The sequence below is a fragment of the Styela clava genome, chromosome 2 (genome assembly GCF_964204865.1).
Source record: "Styela clava chromosome 2, kaStyClav1.hap1.2, whole genome shotgun sequence".
NCBI classification, from domain to species: domain Eukaryota; kingdom Metazoa; phylum Chordata; class Ascidiacea; order Stolidobranchia; family Styelidae; genus Styela; species Styela clava.
The window spans coordinates 27067187-27087344 of NC_135251.1; the positions used below are offsets into that span (position 1 = coordinate 27067187).

A 20158-nucleotide genomic window follows, 5' to 3' on the forward strand; every position below is an offset into this window, starting at 1 on the left:
TCAGCTTAGAAGAGTGCAACTGCCACATTCCCTGATATTATCACCTCAATGATTGAATACTCCTTGAAACCCCGTTAGTGCATGTCATAGCAGCTCATCTGAGACCATGAGTCCATGATAATTGTAAAACTAAGTGTTGTAAAGTCAGTGTTATCTAACTTCAACCAGTACTGAATTTGAAAAAAAAGTACACACCAATACAAAAAATAAGATCTTTATTGTGCAACAACAAACCAATTAAGTGCAATAACAACTAGAAAATAACTAAACAACAAAACTTGAAACACAAGTATGAATCCTCAGGGTGCTACCTACAAGAGCCAAAATTATGATTGAAAATTTTAGAGGCAAGTAGAAATTTGGTGAGAAATGAGCATTGGGCGAGATCCCGCATAAATCCGCTATACTTATTTTACTATATTATAGACACTATGTTTTCAGACCATATGCAAGATTGCTCTGGCGCAATCACATGGAGAGGAAAAGTTACAATAAATGAACGAGCAAAATTACAATAACGTAATCAATAAGAACGAGATGCAATGAAACATGAAGGCAACATGATGACAAAGGAACATGTTCTCCCACACTGTGGGTTAGTAGCATATTGAATCTTTTTGATAATGGGATTATATATTGCAGTCGCATAGCAGACAGAATATAAGTATGGTACTCATTCAATCCAGAATTTTCAGTGAATAAAACAGATTACATTTATCAGACAAAGGTCATCGTTACAAAGGTTAAAGTACACCATTCGATGCATTAAGAAATTTATTTTTAGACATAACCTGGAATAATTTTGGATAACTGATTTTTAAAATCAATCTATTTTTCAGGCAATATTCAGTCCACCTAGCCCTGGGCTAATCTGTGTGTATATAAATGACAAGACACTATAGCGCGTGTGCAGAAAGCGGATAAAATTGATTAATTTGAACACCAAAAGCACAAAAAATTGTTAATTGTTTCCATACAACCATGGAGTTGGTGCTGGGTTGTCATAGATATTAGTATAAAGAGGTTATATTGGGAATTTAACCCAAATTACAGAGCGTGCTGCTCTACCTGTCTATTGTTTCAGTAAAACATATGTATAAAAATGATTATTACTATTTACCATATCCAGAACGCAACCCTGTTCGTAAATATTTGCGGCCACTCCTAGTATGTACATTGTGAGTATTGAACGAGGTTGAAATAAACGAGTACAATACGTATCCAGCACATCTTACTTAAATGATTGCATTGATCAATGGAGTTAAATTACTAATGAATATTGAATAATTTATAAATTTGAATAGAAATTGGCAACGAAAAAGATTCTCCCAGATTTTGCGAAATATAGAACGACAGGATCTGTTACAACCCTAATCTTTGAATCACGGGAAACCATTCTTACAACCCGGGTGTGGTTAAATTTTGTTTAAAATGAACATCCTGCTTTAGATCACTAAATGGAAATGTCAACATACCTGAAATCACTTTTTATTTTTGTGTGGAAATCATGGCATAAATGTGAAATAAGTAATAGATATATATTTTACATAAAGTATGCTAACACCATTTTTAAAAAGATTTTTAGATTCGGGACATACACTACGATATTGAGCCTTGTTAATTTATTTTATTCCATTGAGAAGAGCAAGAGCTTTTCTCTTAGCTTCTTCCATTTTTTGAGTTGCCCTAGGAGAAATAGAATTCCCACCATTAAAATTAGCAAATCTTTCCGCAGCAAATGGTGGAGACATATTTAAGCTTTGCACAGAATGTTCCTCATGAGCTGGACTGAGATTAGAAGACCTTCCCTGACGATCAGTTACAGATAAAATGTCCACATCTTGGACAGGGATGTCTGAAACATTGCACTCGTCCACTAAGGGGTCAGGTACATTATACCCAGCAGCATTACGAGATAGCAACTCACTGTATTCATTGCACTTTTCTAATCCATTTGATCTGTTATGATTTTCATTTTTAGATGTTCTAGCATGTCCGCTACGATAAGATCTTCGAGGTGTATTATAACTTCTGCAAATCGCGGATTCAACTTTAGCCTTTTCCAATTCTACTCGGAGATTTTCAAGTTTTATTTCAGCTGATAACCGTTTTTGCCTTTCAAAAGCCAGTTGTTTCTCGCATTCTGTAATCTGCCAAGTAGAAAAGAAAATTAATATACAGTATTAATTAATAATGCCATATTGAGCTTGATGATATTCCAGATAAGACACAGAGAATCAATTTGATTAAAATATAATATCACATTGATTGGACTGAAACACTTCAGGGCTTACTAGTATCTTTATAAGCACATATGGGGTGCTGAAGTCTACATCCCAAAATTAGATTTGTCTAAATAACATAACAGATCTACAGGTTTTTTGTTCGACAAAACACAAACATCTTCCAATCATGAAGAAAACTTATTGTTATTACATAACAACAATAGTTCCAATGTTTGGTTTATAAACATAACAATTGATGTGGCCGAAAAATACACTTCATAATAGAACGCAATTGTGATGGAAACAATCGCAATTTTGGTTTATCATCACTGAACAAAAAGAAAGCAAACTGCAAAATATTGCTGAATTTCACCAGAATGTTATTACAACTTTGAAAAGATGATTTAACTTACAATTCGAAGATAGAGCCAATCAGCCGAATCTTTCACTATTATTAAATTTAGTACTAACTATGTATTTCTTTAAAGTGTTATCACAAAAGATACAGTATATAGACAAAGAAGGCCGAAACTAGAACCCACTTTAAAATAACATTTTGGCATATTTTCAAAAATGAGCACAAATAATTTGTGAAATACAGAAAGCTGCAGATAAGCAGTTTTTAAATTCTATTTCTTTTCAAATTGAAAAATTGGATTGAAGCCTAATTGGTCATACTATGTTACAATTGCTCAAAATGATAATTTTTCAAATGGAACAATTCTAAAGCATACCTGAAATTAATTTGACTTTGATTTGTTTTGGACATCCATGAATTATAGGCATATGAAGAAAGAATCATATAAAACATACCTTATCTTGATTATTAGAATTCAATGATGTCTCAAATTTGTTTGCTATTGTTAAATTTCCTTCAAAATATTGTTGCACTGTGTTCCCGATCTCAGTTAATGCTTTTCTATCTACAGACTCTTTGTCATTATGCGCATGTTCACATTTTGTTTCTTGTAATCTTCGCACTTCACTTTGAACTTGGATTAACTGGTGAGACAAATCATCGTTTCTAAAAAGAATTTTATTTAATTCAAACAATGCTCTGCACAAGTAAGAAAATACATCAAGGCATATGAACAAATTTTGAAAAAGTTTGATTCGAAGATGTGATCAGTAATGAAGGCACTAGACAAAAAGTTAACAAACAAAGGGACACACCGAATGGCTTGACGGGCCAGGTTTCCAGCCTGTCGCACACCCCTAAAATAGGTACTTTATAAGCAGCGCAGGTATCTAATCATAGTTTGAAGCAATATTCACCAATGTAATCAAATAAAAGTTTGAGAATAAGAAATACTGTACTTTTTTCTCAATTCTTTAAACAGTGCTTTCAAGTTTCTCACTTTTAGGATAACGTCCACGAGTACTCAGTTTTAAGGAACTTGTGTGCTTAATGCAATAATTTTTATGTCTGAAAAGAATAATAACTCACTTCCTAGCAAGCATATCGACTGTGTTTTTCTCGACCTGAAGTTTATCTTGAACATCCATGAGATTGTTGCGTGTTTTTTCCAATAATGTTTCGACTTCTTCCTTTTGTCTTTCAACATTCTTACAAATAGTTTCTTGGTGATTCAATTTGAGACTAAAAAGAGTGAAATCAATATCAGTTAGCATGATAGAATCCAGCTTTTGGTTTAGAGATATATATCAAGTAGTTGGGACGAAACGCAGAATTAGACAAGAATCAAAACGAGATATCGATCAGAGACCACCGATCGATTTAGCGGCATGTATTCTTTGCTCTGACTCAATAGCGACACTGCGTGTCCCATCACTAATTTAATTAATAACTCGCTAATTAGACAACATATTTCATCCAAAATCAATAGGCTTCTGGTCCGAGATATGATGAATGCACATGCAAAATTTGGGGCAGATTCAACCTCGCTTTCGTGAGATATTGCGTGTATCTAACAGACAAATACCTATCAACATACTTACCGATCAAGATCGATAAGTAATTAGTGTTGCAAATTTGGGGATTTGTTTCATACTGACCTTTCTTCTGTTAATCTTGAATTTAATTCTTGCGTTTCACAAATCAATTTTTTATTTACTTTGTTAATGTTATCCAACTTTTCCTGGGCAGATCTTTTATACGCAACCTCTTTTTGTAAGAAATAGTTTTGTTGTTCATCATGTTGTTCACGTAGGATGGAACAAATTGCCTACAAATATTTGAAATCATTAAACTCTAATTTAATTTTGATGGTAAATTCTGCACAATCGAGTAGTGTAAGCTGTGTAATTAAGATTTTTAAATTTCATAACGGTAAAATTTTTCAATAAATCAGAAAAATTTAACCTGATAAATGAAAAGCTAATGTACAACAAGCCATTTTAACATAAAACAATTGAGAGGTTGAATTCAAAACATGCTTAAATAAAATAATATTGAATAATAGACCTAGATAATGTCTCTATAGAACAACAATGATAGAGTGAGGTTTATTATTTTTTCAAACAGAAAACTAGCATTGCAATAATAATAAAAGTAAACAACATAAGTTATTCAGTATAAAGCTATACGACCAATAATAATATATTTGCTTCAGGCTTGGAAATAGTGATGGTGAGAAAAATCGTTGGTACAAAAATGAGTTGGGGAAGTTTGAAAACTAATCTCGAAACTTCTCGGTTAAATCTGGAATTATTTTACTTATCAAACATTCACTCATATCGTCAAGGTATCAAGTACATTATAATAAAATATTATATATTTTTCATATCAAGACATGTGTTGGCAAAAAAATTATTATGCTTAGCTGGGAAATGTTAAACTTGATAATGTGGTAGACTGAGTGCATCCTTATATTCATGGCGATCATTTACAATACCTCTAATTCGGCTACATGTTCTTCCAATGCCTTTTCATAAGCTTCTGATTCAGCAACTTGAAATTTCAAATCAGTAGTACTTGACTCTAAATGTTTGTGATCGGCGACCACTTCATGTAGAACTACTTTTTGCTCCTACAATTTAATTAACATAATTTTGTATTTTGAAATATTTCACTTTTTTACAAATAGTTTTCCATAATCAATCTTTCCCAACTTCTTAACTTTAGACAACGAGTGTAAGTTATCACATTGAAGCCACGAATGCTTTTCTTTCATCCATCCACAAACGGGGAACACTATTGCCAACAAATTTTGTACCAATAGTTTGATGGTTACTTTGTTAGTAAAGTTCTCCACCCATGCCCACTTCCTAACAAAAATCAAAAGACTGTGAAAATTGGGCAGTAGTGCTATACTATGTAGACATGACACTTTTACATTACCTAACAGATCCAAATCATATGTAAAGCTATGTTTGGAGTGAAAGTTGGAAAAAAAATATATTGCCAAATATCATTGTTAAAATAAATGACCATTAATTTTCCTGATATTTTTCGTCGAATAAAGTTCTAGTTACCAAAAATTTTCATATAAACATCATTGATTATGATATTCGCACTTATAATCTACCTAGCGATTTAGGACAATCAAACTATAGTGATTAATTCTATGTTAAAAAACTCTACCTGGACATAGGCTTGATTTGAAGCCAATTTATTCTCAAGAGCCAGACATTTGAACTTATTTTTCTCCAAATGCTTTCTAACAGATAAGCATTCTTCAACTTTGGATTTCATTTTGGATTCAAGAAATGAAATTTGTAAATTAAGCTTTGATTCCCCCTTCTTAGATTCTACAAGTTGTTTTTCCAATTCCGTAATAGTTTCCTGACATTTTGATTTATCAGAAACTAATTTGTTGCGTTCATCCTTGACCTGTTGAAGAGAACTTAACATCATATTTTGAAAAGAGCAAAGTATAAAAAATTATTGAAATTATTTAGAAAAAGTGGTTGAAAATGTTTATGAATATTCGAATAAGTCAAAATTACTATTACTGTATTAATATGTCTTACAATTAACAATGGCATACTGTCAGTCAAAATGGTTCTTCATAATTATATAAGTAGAGGTACTGGCCATTGATGAATCATGCACAGTTCATTAATGAGTAGGCCGGTTAAAGTGAATAACAGCTAACCACTATCACGTTCAAAGAAATTCCAAAAATTCTCGATTACTAGTTTGTAGCTGATGTACCATTTGATTAAAGTTAAAAACCTCGTCATTTTGACTGAGATTCTCTCTAGAACAATTACTGCATTAGTACTGTAGTACATCCTGACATACAAATCGTGTTCATTACTTACCAGCGTTAAATTTCGCTCTAAATCTAGTCGTTTGGATTCTAAGCTCTGAATTTTGGCTAAGCATTCTTTTTCCAACTTGACAGTTTCCGAGTTGATAGTATGTTGACAACCTTGCAAAAACCCTCGAAGACTGGAAATATTATTCCTGAGTGTTCGTATTTCTGAGAGAACAACTTTTTTATCACCCATTTTCACATATTTTCCATATTCGATGATGTTAAATTGTTCAGTTTCATCCTTATGCATGACTTAAGCTGTCAAAATCCTACCCAAAACTAATGAAATGAGTGTTCATTGATAAATTAGCTACGGTATGGCAGTATGGGGTCCGTCTCTCTTTCTCCAGTTTTGTAATATTAAATCCATATGGAACCCAAGATTACAAAGAAAAGTGATACATATTAGGCCAAGAGATTTAACTGCAATTACAAAACGAGTTAAAGGAGCTTGGTAAAAATGAATGTTTTGGCCACCAGGCTGCCAGGGCAAAGGGAATACTGTCAGTTATGTCAATTGAAAATAGCTTCTGAGTCATTCAGAAAAATTAAATGGGAGTGGAACCTATACCGGTACACCAATTTAACTTGAAACCATGGTATTCAGTTACCGGTACCGTACCGGTAACCATGTTGAAACAATACCGGTATGATGCGCCTCCGATATAAATTTACGTCACGCCACCTACAGTACCGGTACATTTTTAAAAGATTAGTAAGCAGGATAGGCACCTGCTGTACAGTCAGACAGTTGTAGATACCTGCCTCATAAATTTATGAAACTTCAAAAACTGTTAAAACAGTAAAAGTCGGCTGTTATTCTGCTTGATTATTTGGTGGGCTACTTGACTTACGTTAGGTTCAGAGGTTACCGGTTTTCTGTTATTGATTCCTTATCCAGTTCATTACTTTGTTTACGAGTAGATTGCACGTAATTTTTTTTTTTTTTTTTTTTAGAGAGAGAATTTTTATTGTTTTGTTTATCGTTCCAGAAAACACATACAATATATATATGATAGCAAAATGAGAAACATTATGACTGTATGGAGTTATAGTCTGAATAATGACCAACCGTTTGATTTCATGTTTATTTTCTTACGTCGGTTGTAATTTTTTTCTCTTTCTCCTTCATGGGTGGACGCGTTCAATGCGTTATAAACCTAGTTTTAGGTTTTGTTCACTTTTCAGATTCTTCGCCTTCTTTTTTGATGTGTATTGTTTTGGGTCTAGTGTAGTTTAGTACCGTACCACAAGTACTTCTAGTACTGTAGTATCTAGTATGTATGTTACGAAGTTCATTCGATTTAAATAAAAACTACACCAGTAAATAGATCAAGTTAAAACAATACGGCCTTCTCGCAGTCGAGGCAGTATGCGGTGTCGGGCGGACATGTCGACGACTTTGAGACGGCGCCGATAACAACTCGGTTGGTCGACTCGAAACAAGGTAGCGAAAGTAAGGGTTCGAATAATGGGGACTACGTTAGCGTTATCATACCTGCTGACTAGCTGTCGTTATGTCTTTACCGATGCGATTTTAACATGATGGCGAGGTATCGCGATAAAGTTAACAAAGTCAATAAATTTTGTCGTTTTGCATGTCGCTTTGTACATGTAGTCCTATTTAGTAGAGCCAGTAGACGCTAAACATAAATTTAGCATTTTATTATTGAATTGTATTCCAATGGGCATCCCATGTTATGGGAAAGGCATAAATTGCTATGGGATGTGACAGAAGCCTGTTCATATGTGTTTGTAATATGGGTAAACTGGTACATGTATTTCTACATGTTACAAACTTTATTAAAGGTTCTGCTAGTTTTACCAATCTTTTGTGTGTTCATTGTTTTGTGTATGACACGTGTAGATTAAATTATAATATAATATAACAGGTATAAAATTCACAATTACTCGTTTAATGAGCATATGCAATATGGGTAAACTGGCACATGTCTTTTAAACTTTATTAGAGGTTTTGTCATTTTTCCAAATTTACTGTGTGTGTTTTGTGTTGGTTTTTTTCGGAAAAATCAAAATAAACTTCTATATACTTATAAATAAACTTATCGGCATTTTAGTTCCGCCCGAGATACATATGTTGTTCTTTATGTTTGAATTTTTCTTCCCATCGTTACAAAAAAGCACTTTTTTTAATTACGGGACTAATTGCTTTGAAATTTTCAGTGGTTAAGGATTGTATTTATTGCTAGAAGGCTATTACTTTTATTTAATTCAAATATTTCCGTGAACTCTATGAGATTCGTTTTTTGTGTGCTAAGAGTCATCGAAAGTTGCACACAAAATTATCCTATTTGATAGTAATATTCTATTTTGCCCACCCTTGCCATCGGTAATCGCGTCAGTAATTTTTCGAAACGCGCGGTAGTTCAAACACTGATGCAATGAAACCTTCATTAAATTTAGTAAATTGCACTACTTCACCAAAGCGTGGTGGAATCGACGATCTCGAACACAAAATCGGTTATCTTTTTTCGTTAGTTTCTGCGGCCTGAAAAGTTGAATAAGCGTTCCGAAATAGTAAATGCTTAATGCTATGATCCTTGCCATCAAACAATGCTCGGGCCTTGCACGATATTCATAACGTGAAAAGATACGCCCAGCGGTGAAAATTGTTTATAACAACTTTAAACCTATTTAGTGTTTTTAGCGATAATAATTAATCATTGTGCGAAAATCGCGAAATACAGATTGATTGCCTCAATTTTCTCGCAAGTGCCGACAATAACACTATTGAATGATTTTGGCAATGAGAAAACATATTAAATTGTAACAAAAATGAATTAAGTTGTGCAAAAGCGAGTATACCTGTGATAATAATAAAAACGTGACGTGGAACTGCGAGCGAAACCGGAGCGTGATCACCTATTACCCCGGCCAGACCACCTATTACCCCAGCCAGACCACCTGCTATTACCCCGGCCAGACCACCTATTACCCCGGCGGCCGCCCCGAAATATCTAGCCGCATGCGGCTTTTTGCTCCCGCAACATTGGCTAATCAGCAAGATGCAATAAGTAACGTAACAGTAGTCGAATTAGCAGCCACTCGGACGCTTTTTTCCTTTAGACAGATATACAGGCACTTACTACTGTTTTTTTTAGCTGTGTTTCGGAAATCTGAGTCTGAATCAAATGATCAATGAATTTATATGACAGATTATTAAATGTTTTGAATCAAAATGATGGTTTGAAACACTTGTCTTAAACCATATATACTTCGCGAGCGGTATATCTTGAAATCGCGAGAGGCAAAAATGGGATTAAGGTGATTCAAGTCTTTCAAAATAAACTTTTTCGAGAGTTTTAATAGCCACTGACATTAGAGTAGATGTTGCGGCTCCGAGAAAGCATGAGTTTGATGGAAAAGATGTCAAATGGCTCTTTCAATGCTAAAGGTTGCCAACCCATGCTCTATGACCTATGTGATTCGATTTTCACTCCTAAGTTCTTGTCACGAAAAAATCGCTTTGTGAAATTTTCAGTGGTTGGAGATTGTGTTTTGCACTAACTAGAAGGCTATTACTTTTATTTATTTCAAAAATTTCTGTTAGCTCTATGGAATTCGTTTTTTATGCAAAAAGACGTCATCAAAAATTATAAACTGCTCGCCTTGCGGCGGTAGTCCACTGTGACGGATTGCATACCCGTACTACTTCGTTGAGGCATCCGTGTCCATATATATTTTTGATATATTTTTATATCGCTCTCTCGTTTTCTTTAAACTTCGCACGATAGGAAATGTCCGCTAAGAAAAAAAATTCAAAAACTAAATCATTGTCGTGTATTTTGTCTGAGTTATAGCAAAATTTCACGAAAACACAAACTACTGCAGGCGATCTGTAGTCGTTTTTATAAGCGGTACTCCGACATGGCGTAACGGTACCTGGCATACGTGATGTGTGGCTCTAATATCCTTGCACATGAACATTTTTGAACCAACGAACATTCGCATTCTCAGATTTTAATACCCGCTTATAGACATCCGTGGACATATGAACCCACATACATTTGCACCCACAAACATTTGTACCCACGATCATTTGCAACCACTAAACTTTTCCACCCAAGGACATTTCCACTCATGTATATTTGCAACCATGGACATTTGCACCAACGAACTATTGCACCCTCGGACATTTGCATCTTTGGACATTTGAACCCATGGGCATTCCCACCCACGGACATTTGCACCCAGAACATTTGCACGCAAGAACATCTGAACCCATAGGCATTTGCGCCCACGGACATCCGCACCCATGGACGTTTGCACCCACGAACATTTGCACCCATGGACCTTTGCGTCACGGACATTTGCACCCATGGATCTTTGCATCCACGGATATCAGCGTATTTACATATACATACACCCTCGAACTTTTATGCCATGTAGGGTTGAAAAGTTATACATAGGCTTCTTTCTACTCCTGTATACTTCATATCCATAAAACCCTCGATTACAATCATTAAAACTCGCATGCTTCGAGCTATTTAACATTTGCCCGGTCATATATATTTCTGATATATGTATATATATATATATATACTTACTTCAGCTGTCACTGTCGTCGCAATTTTCGATATCAAACGACGCAATCGACCTTGAGCTGTGAACTGTCCATGACTCTTGAAGCGAATCAAAGATTTTAATTGATGTATTAGTTTGACCCCGTGCAAATAGTTTCGTCGCACCGATCCCCTTTTCCCTCGCAGATAATTCAAATGCTGTTTTGAAGGCATTGTATCTGTGAAGACAACAAGTTTTTTGCCAAAAGAAGTGGGGGAACATTGCGCTTGCAATTCTAAGACCTCGCGAGAAAACGAAATAGCCTACTGATCTACAAAGGCCATGAATACTGTAGGCGTAATGTACTGGCGCTGACGCCAATTTAGAAATTCCGATGTAAATCGACTGTAGTTACGATTAGTGAAAAATAAAATGACCTGGGAGATCACAGACATTCTGGCAACAGCGTTATGACGGAAGTTGGGATCATTCATTCATTGTTGAAAGAAGCAGCAGCAGCACCATCGAATATGTCGACAAGATATATTTCAGGGCAGAGTTTGAAACTGGGTTACATGCAATGTTCCCTCTAATTTTTTGTAGTATGTGTGCGCAGAAATTTTGGTGTGTGGGCACTTTTTTGGAAATGACTAATATTTGTGCAAAAACCAATGAAGAAATTTTGGCGTTCTAACCGGGTAATGGGTGGGCCAACAACAAACTTTCTCAACCTGCCAACCGAGAACATTGTTACATTACATCGAAATACGTCTGTGCTCATTATATCTATGCGTGTGCGCAGCCTCTAAAAGCTGTGTGCGCGCGCACACTCTAGAGCAGGGTGTTCCATGCCCGCGGGCCACAAGTGGCCCGCCGCTTCATTATATTAGGGGAAACAAAAAATGACATTTGTTGTTGTTTCGTCATAAAAATAACCAGAAAAATCTTTTGCCATATCGTTACATCACTAATGTTACTGAATTAAACCTTCGGTACCTCACATTTGGTAATCAATCAATCTGCAGTTATTTGTAAGTTATTTTGTAAACATGAGTTTGAAAAGAAAGCTGACCAATTCAAATAGATTTTTGACTGGATATGGGTGGAGAAATACCACAATGCTTGCTTAATATGTCTGCAAGTTGTTTTGGTGACGACATTTTCGCCTTATGACACAACAGTGTTTGACAACGGGTGTCTCAAAAATGTCGTGTCCCACGTGTCCCACTTGTCCCACGTGTTCCACTTGTCACATTTGTACCACGTGCCACACTTGTACAACATGTCCCACTTGTACCAATGTAACACTTGTCACACATGTCCCACTTGTCAAAGGTGTCCCACTTGCAATTCAGTAAAGCGTATTTCATTCTCTCCATTCCTGACTCAATCACTTTAATTATACAAATAACAGCGCATTTAAAAGCAAATTAGAATTTATTAATATTAATTTACAACGAGTTACGGGTAAGAATTATCATATTTTTCAATTTGGTAATTTAAAATTGTCGAACCAGATAAGTACGACTGGTAAATTTTGTATTCTATGGAAATTTTGCGAGATATTGGGGACGGGGAGAAATATTATTTTGACCACGTAGAAATGCCATTATTGCCGATTTATTCAAGTGTTTAGTATCGCGGTCACGCGTTGACTTTTTTCAGGAGCTATTTGAGTTCACTTCAGCAATGTGTTAAATTTGGTTCGAATTGCTCCAAACTCTCGACTGTACAATGCGGAATCCCACAAGGATCGATTATTGGACCGATAATGTTTATTCTATTTGTCAATGACCTTCCTCATGCCACTAAATTACTTGTCAAACTCTTCGCTGACGATACCGGTTTGTTTGGAAGTTCAGCTTAGCCAAACGACTTGGAATTGCGGATGAATTCTGAAATGCAAAAAATTGAAACCTGGATGACCATAAATAAACTCACCCTAAATATTGAAAAATCAAAATGCTTATTAATTAGTCCCAGGATAAATGAAAAAAATAAAATTCGGCTTCAAATTAATATTGACAAGGTTTCACTTGAAAATGTCAACTCATACAAATACCTAGGTATCCACATTGATGACCAATTGAAATGGACATCACACATTAATTACATTGCTGGAAAGTTGTCAAGTGCAACAGGTTTATTATTTAAACTAAGAAAATTCCTCACCATGCCAGCTCTGCGATTGGTTTATTTTTCTCTTTTCCAGTCGTATCTGCAGTATGGCATTATAACTTGGGGTAGTGCGTCATCGACTCTACTCCACAGATTAGAAGTTTTGCAAAACAAAGCAATTAGAGCCATATGTAGTGCACCTTTCCGATCTAGACTAGATTCTTTGTACCACAGGTGTCGAATTATTAAGCTTGGTCATATCCATGAATTTGAGATACTGAAACTCATGGACCAGTACTTCGATAACAAGCTTCCCATGGCATTCGCGGGAATTTTCAGAATGCAGAGTAATACCCATTCATACTCTACTAGATCAGCTTCGTCAAGTTCATATTATGTCCCAAGATATTCATCAAGCAGGACACAGAAATCCATAAAATACACGGGTGTGAAACTGTGGAATGCCTTACCAAGTACCATTAAATCTTTAGGCTATTACGGTTTCAAATTATATCTAAAAAGTAAATATATTAGTTATTATCTCTCTTCCATCAGCCATTGATTGGAGTATTCAGTATGATTCGCCATCTTCTGTCCATAGCCCAGTAGTCGCGTTTGTAGACTGTCGCCATGGCTGCCCAAAAAGCCGGAGGAACTATAGGTGTAGCGAGTCTATTTCTAAAGTACCCGGTACTTTAACTTTACCAACCTTGGTGCAACCTCTACACTAAAATGCCCAAATTCGTTATATTTTAATTTATTGAGCAAGCATATGCCTACCAATCTTTCGTAAATTTTATGCCCACTTACTGTGGAACGTATTGTATATATATATATATATATATATATATACATCTATTTGCTGCATTTCGGTCACATGTTATTTTTTGCTGCAGCTGGGCTACTCGTTTTCTGTGGCATATGGTGAGCCACTCACAGCGTTATTTTTAGCGGTTTTCAATAAAAAATGGTATGACAAAATTTTACGCAAGTAATACAGTTTGTTTTAAATATAGTGGAGTTGGTGCCCAATCGTCGTCGCCCAATTCCGAGGGACTACGTTATTTAGCCTATTTGCGGGAATGAGGAACATCATTGGATATGGTCGACACCGCGAGCTGGCTATTTAATCATAGTCCATCATTAAAAACGGTCACGCTTCCCCTAAATGCTTTGCTTGTAAGCCACTGCCCACCTGTCGAATATATTTGTAAAAATATAGTATGCAAAACGCTCTGCCCGGAAACAGAACTCAATGACCTGTAAACATTGAAATCACTCGAGTGTGACTAGATTGACGGGTACTCGCATCCGAAACCCAAAAACCCGATTTTGCAAAAAATAAACCTCTTCCTTTGGCCTGATCACTTTTGTGGGTTTTGTAGACATCGTGACAGACCTTCTTGCCAAGTTTGGCACGGATTAGTTCCCTGTAAAATGTTCGTTTGTTCCCGAAACCCCGAATATACTTTCGTATCAAGTTTCGTCGTGCGTAACGACATCTGACTCCGACTGCGCTTTCGAACTGAAGTGCTCTCGGTTGCCTAATCACAAATGAGTTTCTCGTGTAACAGACGATATTAGACCATGCACATGAAAATATGAGACTACTCATTTAATTATTTTTATACTCGTAATAGATGACACACATGGAAAAATAATAAATTGACAGTATACATACTGAAAAGTATTGTTCAGGAATTATTCAGAACTAAAATCTCATCGTCTACAAAATTATATTTTGCGAAGTAATTGCAATTTCAAATATAGAATAGACTATTTTATTGAGGTCAAAGTGTAACCTGAAAAGAGATCTAATAGCGATATTTTGAAAGTTGTTCATAGTGGAGTTTTGAATACCACATGACAAAATTTCCATAATTTCATAAATTGGATTATCTGTTAAATGACTTATTGCTGAAAGTTACGAAGTCGTGAGTTAAACTTCAAACACATATAAATGAGCGAATTTTCAGTCAAACTTAATTTTTTTTTGCTTTAGTCGATGTGAGAATTTTATAATTATATCTTAAGGGAGTGGTTTCAATTACCTATATGACCTCGGACCCCAAAATGGAAAATTTGTTCTAGTGCATTTGGATTAAAATTTTTAGTATATTCGGATATATTTCAACATAAGAAAGCTAAAAATGTTATCATCAATAAAATTCGAAAAAATTGTATTTTAAATTTATTTTTTTATCGTTTTTTTCGGCTATCACTTTTGATATATTTGATGAAAACCAATGATGTCAATACCAATCACTTGGTATTTCAGAGACGCATTAAATTCGCAAATAAATGGGGTTAGAAAACTAATTATCGCATATCGAAGTTACTATAGGGTTTCATCGATTATCTCAATTTTGTGCGTTCGATGTCGTTTTTTGTTGTATTCAAATGTATTTTTCTATAATAAGTGCATTACACTTGCTTTACATCACTTTTAGGCAAAAGAACTAGAAAATATCGATTCATGATGTTGAGGGTCTTGAAATCGCCATAAATATTAAGTTGTTTTGCGATAATTTATTGTATTAACAATTGAAAGTATTTATATGAGCAAGTTAAAACTACACGTTGTATTTTGGTACCTCCCACCATTAAATCGAACCATCACCTGAATAATTACCCGTTCTTTGAAATAAAATATATTCTTTCAAATATAGTTACCATTTCCAGAAAACTTTTACCATTACCAGAAACTTTTCCTAATAAATGCAATATTTCGTGTTCTGATGACCGTAAGTTGCATAATTATATATTTAAAACGGGAGAACAGAGGGAATGGGGGTGGAAAACGAAATAACTCGGCATCGTCAGGAGCAATTCAGACTTTCCATACATAGACGTGTTCTAATTCCTGCGTTGCCACAAGTCTCGGCAACAAATTGTACCCCATTTGTTTGATTAGGAATGCTGTCCCTAAAAGAATAACACGAGCTTTTAAATATGCCAGAGTTCCAGTTCGTTAGAAAAATTTCAAGAGCTAAGTAGATCTTTTTAATCTGAATTTCAATTTCAGGCAATATATATATCTGAGTGGGTTGCGTCCAAATTAGTCCACAGTGTATAGGCCATTAACTGATTTGCTTATTTAATAGTTGGAAAATAGTTACGCCAGTTAATGTAATTAATATTATGTGTTCACAACAATGCGGAAAAATCCTAGTAAAAGTACACAGTAATCAAGAATAAATATCACGATGACCGCTATATATCACGCACCACACTTTTTCTAGTATTTCGTTGTCAGCGATTCAAAGTCCAGAAACGTTATGAAGGTATTTCGAACAATTTTTACAAAATGAATAAAAATAACCTATATTCATTTGCCAAAATGGGCATGGTTTCAGAATCTAGTTTCATTTTTAAGATAAGGGAAAATCAATATGTAGATCAAAAATTGGTGCGCGTGTTTCGTGCCGAAATTTTAAAGAATTTAAAAACCAATTGAAAGATGCATTATCAGAAACTTAGAAAAGAGGGGCGATATTACATATTAGAAAATAACCTGAGTATCTTTAAGAGAGAATGTAAGAGAAAATTTATTTCTCATTTACTTTTAGTTTCACACCAATCGCTTATTCACTTCCTCATAAAGCATAAGGTACATGTATAGGTACATAAATTTTGAGTTTGAGAATTAGATACAAATGTTAAAAAAAGACATTTCTTGTCGATCACCAACATATTTTACCAGGCTCGCACCGATTTCGATTGTAGTTTTATTGGCATACTCAGAATCAACACTCACTTAGAGGCAGCTTACAATGCTATATCACTTATATTCATGAATGGTAATAGATAAACTTTTATAGTGCACAAGAGGGGTTTGGCTGATAAATACCTTTCCAATCATACCAACGGTTTGTGGATATTTGGCCAATATGTCTTTTTTCCGATATTTGCTGAACAACTTCTTTTTTCAGATCAACCATATGACTTTTCTTGCGATATTTACTAGTTTTATCCTCACCGAATTCTTCATTCTCCAAATACCATCTTTCCTTCCACATGTTTTTGAATGACTCCGAATTATCTTATATACTGTACAATGAAGCACATATTTCTTCAATCATTTATTGAACCGCTTTAACGTCTTTCATATATTAAACCCTCAAAATGGAAGCAAAGCGCTTTGTTTTTTGTCTGTTTTCTTGTTAGCATCGTAAATCACCACATCTGCGATTAGGAAAACCACGCTAACGTTATTTGATCTAAAATGCATCTTCAGCAAAAAAATGATTTTGTTGATTTGGTTTGGGAAAATATAATAATGTACCGGTATGAATGTTTGGCGCTCCAGAAATATGTGAACCAAGATGGCGGACACCGGTACGTAGTATGTGCACCAGGTTAGGATTAGGCCATAATTGTATTCTAATTTTCCTTAGTTCTATTACAAGGTCGGGGAATACCCAAGTGAGTCCCGTAGTATTTGTTCCTGAAATTATGGCCTAACCCTAACGTTGTACACATACAATGTTCCGGTGTCCGCCATCTTGGTTCACATACTTCTGGAGTACTGAATGTTTCATATTCATTTATCGATATAGATAGGTACCAGTTTATGAGACGACGTCGCCGCTTTTTTGTTAGCTTTCAAGCAAAATATAAATAAAGTCGGCAATAGTCAAGCATGTTGTTAAGAATATGGAATATGTTGCCAAATCAAAAATTGTTATCATATGTAATATGTATTATTAGTTAATTTTCTGATTGAGCAATGCTAGAATGTACAGAATTGATTGGTTTGAAAAACTTAATCTTTAATGCTCAAAACAGAAACTAATCGGGTGTCTATGAAACTAATGAATATTTGACATTATGATAGTTGTTCAATAAATTATATTCACCTTCAATTAACGAATTGAACTTTGGCAACTTCATTCACAAGTTGTGGCAAACAGTGATTCATATCCAGGAGTTCAAATAAAACTATTAATATGCAACTTACTAAATATTAGCTGGCAGAACAAAACAACATAATAAAGTTTCTATATATGGTCCATTGAATTGATATATCAGCAAAACCCTGAAAAGAAACTCTATAAACACTCCTAATAATATCACGAAAAGACTCTATTCTGTCACTCTGGAGAGGATTATTATGTTTGCTCCATATATTCGCATGGCTGCCATAATTAGATAGTGAGATACTTTGCACACTTGAAGAGATATCCCCACCAATTCGATTAATTATGGGAAATCCTTACCAAGTACGGTAAGGCGAGCAAGATCCGACTGAATTTATCTTTTATTTGAATCGATAACTAAAACCGACTTCTCATCGCTCCTGACTAAGCAGATACATACTATATATGACGTAATAGGTCCAGTCTGCAAGTTTGCACATTTAGGGTATAATTTACCATAACAGTACTCCAAGTTCCAGATATGTTTCCAACGAATTATTGGAATACAATACGATAGCGAAAAAAATTTCCTGTTAATCCTCAAAATCTTGTCAAAAGATAACCGGGTCTAAAAAGAGAAATCATGATATATATTTGTAGCCCCAACTTAGCAAAAACAACTACAAGATACATAGCTGGGCCTAGAAACTGTCGACAAGAACCAGAATCACAAAAAGTTTCACACTTTTTGCTCCTGAAGAAAATAAAGTCCAAACTATTTGTGCGACAGCAAAATGTGACCCAAATATTAACGTCGCCCAAGTACAACGAAAATAACCCCGTGTTGTCGATCAAATCGATAAAATAGGAATACATATATATAAATTGCATATTTGCTATTTTACAACCGACCGTTATGAATATTTTCGATGGTTGCATTGGTTTCAACATAATTTTGGTAATTTAGAATACTGAGTCACCACGTGCTATTTTTGTCAGGTTTTGACGTGCTCGTTTCAAACTAATTCCATAAGAGGAGAAGGCTGAAGTATTAATCGCAGTGCATGTTATGGATTTTCCTCAAAATCGCAATAATAAATGTAAAGTTCGACTGGTTTCTATTATAGTAGCACAAGATACTATTTACCTCTGGAAATAGGAAATCTGATAACAATGATTAGCGTATTGCAAACCATGTCGAGTCAATCAGTACATTTGTGATCACGACCATTCCAATAAATTGTATTCGAAATTCAAGTAATGTGAAAATTGTGGTAAAGTGTACGAATTATATCAAAAAAGGCTAAAACATCATCAATTTACAACTTTACTCGAAGAATATAAATCAGTACATTAGCCATATTTTTTTTTTATTCAGTTGTTAATCTTGGGGATAATACAGGGCTTGGCATTCAGTTCCCGAGATAAATATAGCGAAGAGTTAATTTACGTCTGCTACTCGTGTATGATGATTAGGGTGCTCGCCGCACATGAAGTTTGTGCATTCCTTCTATATGCAATCAGGGCAAAGTGTGTGTGTTTGTATAAGCAAATTTACTGAAAGCAAAGTTACGCGCATCACTCAAAAATATAGAAAAATGATCTCTGAGCAAAGTTACAAGAGACAAATGAAGTTGAGCGAACTACTGATACATTTTTGCACTTTTTAGCAAGGTTTCTAGTGCTTTTTGACGGGTTTTTTATTGTTTTTACACGTTTCAACAAGATAATCACGGCGTAGAAATAAGAATTGTAATTGGTTAGGACTGCAACACGAAATAAAAACTTCATCACAAAACTTAGATTTTGAAAAGTTTGTTTGTCGAATTCAAAATTTACCGCAATTGTAAAATTTGAATTATTCGTTTGCTGAATATGAAAATCTTATAAAACTTCGAATTCTAAACCTTTGTTTACCGAATATGAGATATAATCTGCACAGCTGTTTGCAAGTTCACTAAATGTTTCGTTTCTGCACTTGTTTCAGTCCAATACATCATTCAAAAGAATATGAGACAAAATAAGCATATGGTTTGCCTTGAAGTGGTGGGAGTGACGGTGTCGTAGCAATTGTGTTCATTAGACAGTGGGTAAAAATTTATAATTGAGTACGCTGTGAACAATCAAATGGCGATAAACAAGAGAGTTATGCTCAAATTTATGAGCACATAGCGCAACATAGTGGAAAAATTGTGATGACGTCATATCA

The 20158-nt window shown here is 34.9% G+C and overlaps 1 protein-coding gene across 1 annotated transcript; it reads right to left on the reverse strand.

Annotated features, from left to right (window-relative positions):
* Positions 1-198: 198 nt before the first annotated feature.
* LOC120336412 (uncharacterized) lies at positions 199-7264 on the reverse strand. Its single transcript, XM_039404083.2, has 7 exons — positions 6453-7264; positions 5770-6018; positions 5081-5215; positions 4242-4411; positions 3673-3825; positions 3039-3249; positions 199-2150 (listed from the first exon to the last, which is right to left on the reverse strand). Exons 1-7 carry the CDS (start codon positions 6696-6698, stop codon positions 1623-1625), a joined length of 1692 nt encoding a protein of 563 aa, XP_039260017.2. The 5' UTR covers positions 6699-7264; the 3' UTR covers positions 199-1622.
* Positions 7265-20158: the final 12894 nt, after the last annotated feature.